This window comes from Dryobates pubescens, chromosome 9 (assembly GCF_014839835.1).
Source record: "Dryobates pubescens isolate bDryPub1 chromosome 9, bDryPub1.pri, whole genome shotgun sequence".
Taxonomy (NCBI): domain Eukaryota; kingdom Metazoa; phylum Chordata; class Aves; order Piciformes; family Picidae; genus Dryobates; species Dryobates pubescens.
In genome coordinates, this window is record NC_071620.1 from 33931172 (window position 1) to 33943204 (window position 12033).

At 43.1% G+C, this 12033-nt stretch overlaps 1 protein-coding gene across 2 annotated transcripts in view; it reads left to right on the forward strand.

Moving 5' to 3' along the window:
* JARID2 (jumonji and AT-rich interaction domain containing 2) overlaps positions 1-12033 on the forward strand; it is a 224367-nt gene that overhangs the window by 122505 nt on the left and 89829 nt on the right. For both annotated transcript variants that reach the window (XM_054164323.1, XM_054164324.1), the window contains exon 3: positions 7566-7707. In XM_054164323.1, the coding sequence (XP_054020298.1) occupies positions 7566-7707 (142 nt within the window). The remainder of the gene's footprint in view (positions 1-7565; positions 7708-12033) is intronic.

Consider the following 12033-nt stretch of genomic DNA (forward strand, 5'->3'; position numbering starts at 1 on the left):
GGGAATAAAGCTTTAGCTCTGTGCCTGCCTAACTACAATGCCTGCTTTGCATGCTTTCATAAATTGTAACACTGTTGTCCCAGCAGGGTGAGAATGCTGCTTCGAGTAGATCCGCTTGTAAACTTCTTCTAACTTCTGCTTGTTTATTTTGCCAATTGCCCTGGAAACTGGGCCTTTTTACCAGGCCAGATTGGTTCAACTTGCAGGAATTAGGGAGGGATGCAAGGAGGGGTGTGCCTGGGGGAGGCAAACCCAGTGTCTCTTGGAAGGGGGTGTTCCTGTGTGGCCAGGAAGAAGTACCCAGGAGCAGAGTTACGTATTTCACTACCCTGCACTGTACAGACCCACTGACTTGAGGTGTTCATCCCATTTTGAAATCCCCCTTACTTAGCTCAGTCAGTGCTTTGGCTTCTGTTTGTGTGGCATTGACTGCTGATTTTTCTAATATGATGGATTTGTGGGTTGCCTCTGTGAGGCACTGTGAGAACTGACTAGAAATACAGTTTCTTCTCCTAAACTGCCTTTGGACTGGGAAACAGCAAACTGAAATAGGGGTTGCTGTCCTGTAAAAACATGGAAGTATGGAAATGTTGTTGCTCAGATGCCTGGCTGGCATTAGAGTAAGTGATGCAGAAATACTGTTTTGGAAACATTGTGAAAGTCCTGTCACCCAACCACTGTGTTCAACCAACCATGGGGTACTAAGATTTGTTCAGATGCTCCCTTTTGGTTTCCTGATTATTTAGTAATTTTGATAATGAAAACCATACCAGTAATTGTGATCTCATCTGTTCTTAAAACCAATTTAATAAGCCCAAGCCCTCCCTTGCAATTTTCTGTCTTCTCTTATGGCGCTGTCTTCCTCCTATGTTTACATCCTGTATATACTCTTACATGGTGGTTTATTGTGTGGTGTGTTCCCAGGAATGGTGATTCTGCATCATATATTCAGGTACTTTCAGAACCTGGCCTTTAAGTGCCTGTCAGCCATCTGTCCAGCTGACCAGAGATGGGATAGATTGTGGCTTGAGAATACAAGTTGTAGATTGCTGCTAAAAGCATGTGTAAAAACGTTAAGGTTAGCAAGTATGTACCCATATAAATTGTCTGGCATGTAATGGAATAGTAAGTTTTACTTGGTAGGCTATTGTGAGAAGCAATCCACTTGAGTCAGCGCAAGCTCCCAGAAATAAGCTCACTTAAGCTGATTTAACTGTTTTTTTGCACTGTGTTTTTGGTGAAAGGGATATGGCTGTTGCTGGAGAAGGCATAGCAAGACCTTTGCTCAGTTAACAGCTACAGCCAAGAAGCAAAAGGGATAGTGAGATACCTTATGAACAAGAGGGAGCATGCTCTGCAGAGGTTGTAAAGCTGTGATATCCGCATGCTGCAGGCGCCACCCTAGAGGGTACAGTTCAGCTCACTGCAGAGCCCTTTGTGCTTCTTAAAAAACCAAATTTATAGCCACAGATAGATTTGAAAGAGTTCAGAGTGTGGAAGGCAAATAAAAAGGAGGTGACAGAAGTCTCTTTAATAATGACTGGGATGCAGAAGGCAGAAAGGGCTTTTCTGCTTTCCCTGGCTTGTAGCAGAGTGAATTTTTTTTGCTGCTGTTTTTTCTCAATGCATTTAAAAGCTTATAAGTGGATATTGTTTAGTTTTGTCATTTTAAGCAGGATGTAACTAAAATCACATTTTGCTATTGTGGTGTATGTAGAAGTTTAAAAAAGAATCCAGCAAAACTGTAAGTTGACATTTTTGTGGCTAAGATATGTGTTATTAAAAATGTCAAGATCTCCATGGTCCAGTTTTAAGCTAACCTTTTTAATTACTAGGAGTTAGTAATTGGCTTTTCTTTTAAAGTCTTGATCAGTTAGAACCAAGACACAGTGTATTTAAGAAACCTTAGATGTAAGTTGATATCTGAGTTTCTGTCTTTGTGTCTTAAGTAATTCATTACTAGTGACTTGGTTAAAGCAGTGTTTATTCAGTGACTTAGAGCTATTCGGTGTTTCAGTTCCTTTTAAACTTTGTCAGCCTGTGTGCACTACCTCACTCTCTATATAAATTAGTATTTCATGTAAGTAATTTTACTGGGTGAAATCCTACACTGATGTATAATTCAAGTTGCTGAGCTTTCAAATTTAATTTTAATGAGGTTTAGTTTAAAAAAAAAACCCAAAACATTTTTAAATCTAACCAGACTTTTAAACCAAACACTTTCTATTACAGAAATGCAGTCTATTTTTATCAACCCTGTTATTTTGCTGCCCAGTTATTCAGGCATTGTGGCTAGTCAAGAGTACAGCTGCCAGGCGAGAAGGCAGCGAGAGGTGGGGCTGAGATGAGCCTAGTGGGCAAAGGGCAGGCAGCTGCTGCCAGCCTCCTGGCAGCTGAGAAGGTAACTGCTCATGGGCTTTGCCATGAGCCAGTGCTTGCTAGCATTGTGATTTAGAGGTTGAAGGGCATTGGGAAAGCTGTAGTGGAACTTTTTGTCCCTTTGCTTTTATTTGACTCGTGATGGTTTGCTGGTTCCTTGACTCTTGCTGGGTGCTTCAAAGTAGCAGGGATTAAAGAGATGTTCAGCTCTCCAAACTATGCAAATGAGTATTTTCTTATCAGTTGCTTTTTGGTCTTTATATCTGTATACAAGTGCAATACTTGGCTTTTAAGAAATGTGAATGCCTGCTGCTTCCTGTAACTTGGTTGTCTTTGGAGAGTCAAACCCATGTGGATTGACATGCACATGTTCCTTTATGTCCTGTCAGCTGCACTGCTGCCAACTAATTAAAGGTGATAAGGGTGCCCGAATGTTGCTTTGCACAACTGTGGGGTCCCCCACCTCATCCTGGGGCTTCCAAACCCTTTATAACCTCTGACTGATGCACAGCAAAGAACGTGGTTTATTGCAGTTAGAGATAGCAGGAATGGCATTTGAAGGAAGAGGTATCTGGGGGCAAGCTGAACGCATTTGATATAAAAATGATTGAGTGGCAATAAACTTTATAACAGCCTGCTTCAACATGTGCTTTCTCTCCAGTGCTTGGAAGGAGACTGTGGCTGTCTGTGCCTTTCATCACTTCAGAGTGGATTTTGCAATTATACTGGCCCTGAAAACCTGTAGAACATGACACCCATAGCCATCATTTATCAGTATCTCTCATTGGTAGTTCTCTGCCTCTCTTCTAGGGCACTTGTTTTAACTGGTTTCAGCTGACCATAGCTAACTTCAGTTCTCAGCAGTACTCCTGTGTTTTTGGATGGCTCCAGTTAATATGAATAATAGTAGACAAACCAATATTTTTCCTTAAGGGACACAAATCATGCATGTCTCCCAAGTGAACTGATGGTTTGGCAGGGTGAAAAGATGAATAAAAATTGCCTTCCAAGTGCGTGGAAGTTGACAGCCTGAAAGGTGATTTTCTTGACTCATATACTTCAGGCTGCTTGGTTTTATATATGGCAAGTCTCCAGAACAAATATTGCTTTTGGAAAACCTAATCAAATTCTGCCATAGGAGTTAAGTTACTGAGTATCAGACCTCAAATGATATGTTTGATTTAGATTTCTGTGGAGTTCAAAAATTGTAAAGTCTATCAGCAGTGGTTCCATGGGAAAAATGCAAAGCAGAAGTTGAAACTTTCTGAAGAATGAACTCAGGCATTCGGGTTTCTAGCGAGGGTGAATTTGGCATAGAAATATCATCTAGTTAATGATTTTTAAAAGGTTGTCTTCATTTCCTTATGAGTGATTTGAAGGGATGCTGTCATTCTGTGCTGTATCATCGAGGTACATTACAAACCTTGTTGTAGTATCGTGTGCTGATACGGGAGTTTGTATTATTTGTTGAGTTGCAGTTTGGGATCTGGTAGATATGGGAAGAACAACTGATGTCATCTACCTGAACTTGTGCATGGCATTTGACACTTTCCTGAATGACATCCTTGTCTCTGAGATGGAGAGACACGGACTTGATGGATGGACTACTTGGTGGATACAGAACTGGCTACATGGTTGTACTCAGAAGAGTTGTGATCAATGGCTTGATGTCCAGGTGAAGATCAGTAATAAGTGAAGTTCCTCAGGGGTCTGTTCTGGGTCCAGTGCTCCTTAACATCTTTGTCTGTGACATGGACAGTGGCATTGAGTGCACCCTCAGCAAGTTTGCTGATGACACCAAACTGTGTGGTGCAGTGGACACACTTTAAGAAAGAGATGTCATCCAGAAGGATCATGACAGGCTTGAGAAGAGGGCCGGTGCAAATTGCATGAAGTACAGTAAGTTGAAGTGCAGGGCCCTGCATCTGTTTTGGGCCAACCCCAGTCACAAATACAGGCTGGATGGAGAGTGGGTTGAGAGTAGCTCAGAAGAAAGAGACTTGGGGTTGTTGATTGATAAGAAGCTGAACATGGTCCAGCAGTACACTCATGCAGCCCAAAACGCAAACCATATCCTGGGCTGCATCAAGAGGAGTGTGGCCAGCAGGTCAAGGGAGGTGATTCTTACCCTTTATTCTGCTCTTGTGAGACTCAGGTTCTGGTGGTTATCTGGTTCTGTTGTCCCCACCATAAAAAAGGATGTAGAAATGTTGAAGTTAATCCAGAGAAGGTCCACAGTATGATCAAAGGGCTGGAGCACCTCTAATCTTGGAGTGAGGAGGGGGCCAGCCTCATCTCTTTGGTGTCAAGTGGCAAGACTAGAGGAAATGGCTTCAAGCTGCACCAGGAAAGGTTCAGGCTGGATATTAGGAAATAATTATTCACAGAGAGGATTATTAGACATTGGAATGGTCTGCCCAGGGCACTGTCCCTGGAGATACATAAGCAGTGTGTAGACCTGGTGCTTATGGACATGGTTTAGTGTTGACCCTTCATTGCTGAGTTGAGGGTTGGACTGGATGATCTTTGAAGTCTCTTCCAACTGGATGTTTGCTGTGATTCTGTGAGGACAGGCAGGCAGAGGGAGCTGGGGTTGTTCAGCCTGGAGAAGAGAAGACTCCAAAGGGACCTTATAGCTGCCCTCCAATACCTGAGGGAAACCTGCAGGAAGGCTAGAGAGGGACTTTCCATAAGAGTACATAGCAACAGGACATGGGGGGGATGGATTTAAGCTGAGGGAGAATAGATTTAGACTAGAGTTTAGGAAAAAGTTCTCCAGTACGAGGGTGCTGAGACTCTGAATGGGTTACCCAAGGAGGTTGTGGATGCCCTTCCCTGGAGATGTTCAAGGGCAGATTGGATGAGGCCTTGAGAAACCAGGTCTAGTTGAGAGGAGTCCCTGCCCATGGCAGGGAGGTTAGAGTAGGTAGGATGGAGTCCCATCCAATCTAAGCTATTCTGTGGTCTCTAATGATAAGGAAGCATCAACAAGACTGTAACAAAAGGGGACTGAAAACATAAATTGGGTCATTTAATGTCTCCTTGCCAGTCTTTGGCTACCTAGAAGAGACATTCTAATGGAAAAATTGGTGCTTTAGTTTTGTGGGCTCCATAGTAGGAAGAATGAAACGAAGCCACCACTTCAGGAAGTCACTGAGGCGGAGAGCTCCAGAGTGGAGGAACCTTCTCAAAGTCGCTAACCTGTTGCAAAAGAGCAAAAAGAATGAAGGCAAAACCGCGTTGAGTGCGAGGCTGTGTCATTCCCCCACCTCAGAGCAGGAAGAGGGTGAGCTCCTGGCCAGAGGTGGCTCTCACTCACTGTGGGTGGGAGCAAGAGTGACGGCAACTTGGTGTAGCTGCCATTTCAGCAAAGTTGCTGAGGCAAGGTGAAAGAACCTTCCCAAAGCAGCAAAACCATGGGAAAGGAGCAAAAAGAGCAAAGGCAAAAAGTGCAGGGAGAGCAAGGATATCTCCAACTCCCCTGCTGTGTGGGACAAATGTGAGCTTCTGGCCAGAGGCAGCTCTGACTTACCATGGGTGGGGGCAAGAGTGACGGCAGCAGTTTGAGACCTGGTGTGCCCGCCATTTTCAGAGTTGCTATGGCAAAGCTTTCCAGGGTGGAGGAACCTTCCCAAAGCAGCAAAACTGCCTCAAAAGAGCAAAAATAATGAAGGCCAAAGCAGGGGCTGAGTGTGAGCTCCTGATGAGAAGTGTTTTGACTTGCCATGGGTGGGGACAAAAGTGACTGCAGACCACATGCTCTTGTACCAGAGCAGCCTCCAGGGAGCAGGAGTGACTGAGAGTGGGGTGATCAGGAGAGGCAATGATGGTGTGGTGCAGTACTTCACACATGCAGGTTGTACAGGGCAGGCAGGTCTAACAGTGGTCGTCACCCTTGCTCTGGATATCCTTCCCTATCTCTGAGCTTGGCTGAATGCTTGGTTATGTGATGATTAGGTGCACTGATGGTGCTAAATGATGGTTTACCTGAAAACAGAGGTCTGAACTGTTGTTGTGCTGATGTAGCATGGTGGAAAGTTTTGAACTGCTATTATTAGTGTTTCTGGTTTAGTGCTCCTCCCAGCTTTTCAGCCTGGCTTATATTGGAATGGATCCATCCCCTCCCTGTCTTCTTTTCTAAGATGCAATTATCAAAAAGGGGACTGAAATGGCTGAGGGGGGAGTCCTACTAGCACTTCTCTGAGGAAATAAAACTGTGAAATGAAGCTTTGTTATGCCATTTGCAAAAGTGTTTTGGTGAAGATGTGGGAAAGCATTCTCCTGGATAAAATTGCAGCTCCTGTGGTAATAAGCTCTTAAACCATCGAGAAAATACCAAACTGATAAAATTGTCAGTAATTTTCCTCCCTCTTAACCCAAAACCTACTAAAGAATATGTTGCTCTTTTATTTCTTCCTTGAGTGGTTTCACTGTCTACTGTTGTTTGTAAGAGTGATACTAAATTACAGAATATGAAAAATTTGTTAAACATTATGTTTATAAAAGGCCCAATGCTGATTTTCATTTGTGTGACTCTGTAAAGGCACAAAAGGGAAGGCAGCTGTGACAGACATTTCCCCTACTTTGTGTATCCCCTGCCATGGGTACTTTTGCTGGCAGTCTGGAGTTTCAGTAGATGAGTGACTCTTAGCCAGAAGAATCACAGTCAAGAAATGGATGTTTCTATATTTGATGTTCACTCCCTTGGGATTTCAGATGTGGTTTTTTTTAAAGGATCATAAATTTTAATAGTTGGAAGCAGCAGGATGAAGAACAAGATGACAACAAATTGAACCAAATGGCACCTTAATTTTATATTGATCTACATCTACATCTCATCTTTGTCAGTCAATAGGAGTTCTGTAAAACAGGGATGAGTTTGACTAAGCTGTGTCCCTTTTCGAATGAGGGACGTGACGAGATTATAAATACTGCTGCTGACACCCATAGTGTGGTCATTTGAGATTGGGGCCTCACAGTTAACCAAATCAGAAGCACACAAGCAGGCAGGTTTTTATTGAAGTACCTCTTGTGCAAAATCAATGTTATCAGTATATCTCTTTGCAAGACTGTTGCTTTGTTCATCAGCTCTCGGTTGTTAGTGTCATGCATGAATTTTTGTAAAATCCATTTGGCACTGGTAATGCAGGTTTTGAATATTGTGTACTACTTTGTCACGTTTGCAGGGCTTCTCACTAATGGCCAATCTAAAGGATTAGGACCAGGATCAGAACAGCTGGAGAATGAGAAGGACGATGCATCGCAAGTGTCCTCAACGAGCAACGATGTTAGTTCTTCAGATTTTGAAGAAGGTCCCTCGAGGAAAAGGTCAGTGGCACATTATGATTAAAGTACAGCCTATCTGCTTGGTCCCTGTTGTGCTTTAAGGCTATGATTATGTTATCAGTTGGGTATAGTTGCATGTACTGCCCTGCCGTAAAGCAACTTTCAGTGTGGAGTCCTTCTTCTAACAGTGAGTATATAGCAAATTCTGCTTCATCCATCCATATGGATTGTACTTGTTGTTTTGGAAAGCATGGAAAAGCAAGTTTGCAGTAGGTGACTGATAAATACTTTCAGACTCTTGTGAGGTTCTTGTTTTGCACTCTTCTGAATTATTCTGAATGTGCAAAATGGGGATTAGTATTGTAGGACTCAGTATTGTAGAAAATATTCTGAGAATGCAGGAGGCTGGGAGTTGTCCTCTGTGTGAAGTAAGAACCAAAACAGGCTGTCTGAAAAATGCCATTTAAAAGAGAAATGTAAATGCTTTCTCAACCTTTTTCCTCCACACTCCTCACATCCTAGTACCAGAATGAACTGTAATAGAAAGTTCTCTTTGAAACAAAAAAACTGTTCCTGTTTTCTGTGCTACTTTGATTCCCTTGAGAAGCTTGATGGAGAGGGGAGAGTGGTGCTTTCCTGGATGCCTCCTTGTTTCCTATTCTTGTGCCCCCCACTCCAGGTAACCACATTTGCTACCCCTCAAGCAACAAATGGAAAGTGTAGTTTATATGCCCATTTAGCTTCTCAAGTGTATCAGGTTGAAATTTGTGTACTCTTCCATACTCAAATTTTGTAAGGCTTATTACTTCTTGCTGCTGGTCGGGGGAGAAGTACTTGTATGTGTATTTTTGGCTTTATGAGATACAATGGAAGCTGGAAAATGATTTCTGCTTAGAAATTCAGGTGACATCCACTGTAGATGTGACCCTGGGAGACAGTGGTCTAAGTTTGACATTGTTGCCACTGTTGTTTGCAAGTTATCTCAAGGAATTTTTGCTGCCCTCTGCACTTGCTTTGTCCCTTTATGCCTCAGACATGCTGACACAACTGGATGCAGTTACACCATGAGTAGGTTCAAGTTGCTGGTTAAGATTAAAAGTAATATCAAGAGGAAGACAGACTGAGGCTTTTTTACAGAGTTCTTTATTGTTAACTTTTGTGAGTTTTCATCTCTTGTTCACAGCATGGCTGCTGGAGCATCTGCCAGTGCAACTGTGGGGGCATTTACTTTCTCTCTTGAGGCTGCTGATGGAAGGGCTTGTCCTCTATTCTGTTCCTGCTCCTGGTGCCCTGCACAGTCCAGTTTCAATAGCAAGGGGGATTGCTCCATCACTGGTCCAGTGAAACTGCATTTGAGTATTGTGGGTGAAATTTTTTTTGAGGACTATTTGCTAACTTTGGGCTGTGGGAATTCAGACACTTTGAGAAGCAGCTGTGGTACAGGCCAAGTAATATGGGACTCAATGTCTTTGGTGCTTCTTGGGTTAAAATCAAAACAAACACCCCACTACCCAAACACAAGCCAAGATGAAAAATGTTTTCCTGTCTTTTGTTTAAGACAAGACATCATTTCAGTTCTTCATACTTTCTGAATTGTTGAAATAATACTACATTTGTTGCTGCAGTTGCTGTGAGGAACTTTCCTGTTTTGTTTCCAAATACACCCACCACAGACTCTCATCTACTTTTTTCCTGCCCCAGCTTTTGCTTTGCAGCCAGACTTTGCTTCTTCTCTTAAGCTGTACTGCAGCATGTTAAATGGTTTAATTTCTTCTTGTTCCCTTTTAGTTTTTTTTTTGTTTAGCTGAGTGTGTAATGTTTCCTCAATCCAGGTCATTTTGGGATTGCAAAAAGTGTTGTGGCACAGGTGAACAAAGGCTATGTGGGAGAAGGAAGAGTGAGAGTGAGCCTGAAATGGTATCTGATCAGTATGGGTTGAGTGCCTCAGCTCATTGAGTTTGCAGAAATTGTGCCCTCCTTGTCTTCTCCCCTGGGCTTCCTCAAGCAGCTGTGTACATCTAATGGCACTCATGTACTAGAATACACATGTAAGCACTGTAGCTGTAACATGTCTTCCAGTCAGGATTTTCCCCTCTGCAAAACAAGTATCTCTTATTGAAATACTGTGGTTTACAGCTGGTGGTATATGCAGTGAAATGTTTTTTAGGGATTGCTACACTTAATGAAGTGCATGTGTAATACAGTGAGTTTTGAAGTACCAGGGTTTCCTGAGGTGTTTGAACTTGTCACTTCTCAGGGCATCTCTGGGCCCCTTTGGCTTGATTCTTGCTGCTGCTCATGCTCTGTGAAGATAGCCCTCATGCCTCACATTTGGTGGGAGGAATCTTTCCAGACCCCCAGGATGGGGAAGCTTTCTTGGATTTCCCAAGAATGTCTTCTTTTCCTCTGTAGCATTGAGGACAGCCTCTTCACAGGGCTTCTCTGTGCCATTTTGGCTTGATTCTTGCTGCTGCTTGTGCTCCATGAAGATAACCCTCATGCCTCACTTCTTTTTGGTCATCATCATCTTTTTCATCTTTGACCCAGTGTGCCTATTCAGACCACGGGCAGCCAGTTTGTCTAAGAGAATGCTGTGGGAGAACTGTGTCAAAGGTTTTAATGTAGTCCAGGTACACAACATCCGCAACTTTTCCCTCACTCATTAAGTGGGTCACTTTTGTCATAGAAGTCATGCCTTTCATAAACTCATGCTGATTGAGCCTCATCCTCTGGTTGTCCTGGATGGGCTGCATGATGGTTTTCAAGGTGATCTGGTCCATGACCTTCTCTGGCACCAAGCTCAAACTGACAGGTCTGTAGTTTCCCAGATCCTCTCTACAGCCTTTCTTAAAAATAGATGTCACATTTGCCAACCTCCAGTCAAGTAGAACTTTCCCAGTCAGCCAGGACTGCTGATAGATGATGGAAAAGGGGCTCGGAGATCCCCCCTGTCAGCTCCCTCAGCACCTCTTGGTGGATCATGTCCAGCCCCATAGACTTTTGTCACCTGTATTTTCATCACACCAGAGATGGAAACAAAAAGAGTGCTAAGCAAGTAAGAATGGAGGCTCTGGTTTGTGTAGTAGTTGATGGCTCTGGTTTGACCTTCCAGTTATGGCAGGCCAGTACTGTGGAGGTAGTAGTTTCCCAGTTCCCTCTTTTTCCTGGCTGTCAGGGCAGTCTTCTGGCCCTCAGGTTGGTCAGTTTGGTGGAGTGATCTGGCATAATTTCCCCTCTGCTGGAGCAGGTCACATTATAGAAATGAAATAGGAAGATAGATCCATGTGTGTGTGCAGCATTTGTGTGTTTTTAATTTGCATTTATAGTTGATCCAAACTCTTGCCATTTCAGAGACAATTTGCACAAGTGCCTGGATTAACAGCAAGTGCCAATTCTCATAGCAAGCTGAGTGGAGAGTGAATTTGCTGGCAGTGAGCATTGCCTGGTGTCTCACTGTGCCAGCCATCTCTTTTTTTTCCATGCCAGCTTTTCCATTGGTCAAAACTAGTTCATGGATGTTCCTAGTGTTACTTTTAGATAGGTGGGTGCTGACACGCATCTGTGGAGGAGTTAAATCCAGCTTGTTTGTTGACCAGTGAAGGGTTTACTGCCAAGTATTCCTTATTTCAGACATACATGGCAAGCTGTGTAACACAACAGTAGACCCCCTAGCCAAGCAGTACTTCAGGTTTATCACAAATACTTTTTTTTTCAGTTCCAGCCCTGTTCCTAGTAACGTAACTTGACTGAAAAGCCACACATGCCCTAAAGAGAGCATCATGATGAGGGAAAAGAGACTGTGGTTCTCGTCTAAATATGATGATTTAATGTAATGCTGCAGGTTTTGTTCAGAAGCTCACTTTGTTTGATGGACCAGGCTTTTGAATGCTGCAGCTTGGTGTCATTAGGCTTCAGATGCTTCCAAGTAGTCTGTAGGTGTTTTGTCAGTAGTTTACACCTTTGCTTTTTGGGGACTGCAGGAATCTTCGTACATAGTCAAATTTGCAGCCAATGGCAAATGTCCCATCTCCATTTATTTTCAAGTGTAGCATCTTAGATTGCAACAGAAATCATGGAACTGCCTCTTGTGATGCTGCAAGTTTCAGCTGTGATAGCTTGGTTGTGTTGAGAAGAAATGCAGACACAAAGCTGTACCTGTGAAGTTTCCATACCAGACCAAAAATTGTAAGCCCTACTTGCAGAATAAATGGAGTTTGGAGGGTAGTGGCAGTAGTGACAAGCTCAGGATGTGAAAATACTTGGATTTGTTTGAGTTTACACTCAAGGAATGGAAAATACCTGTTCTAATCCTAGCTGTGTGTATTACTAGTGACCAGGTCTGTGGTGAAACAGTGGGTTAATCCTAAG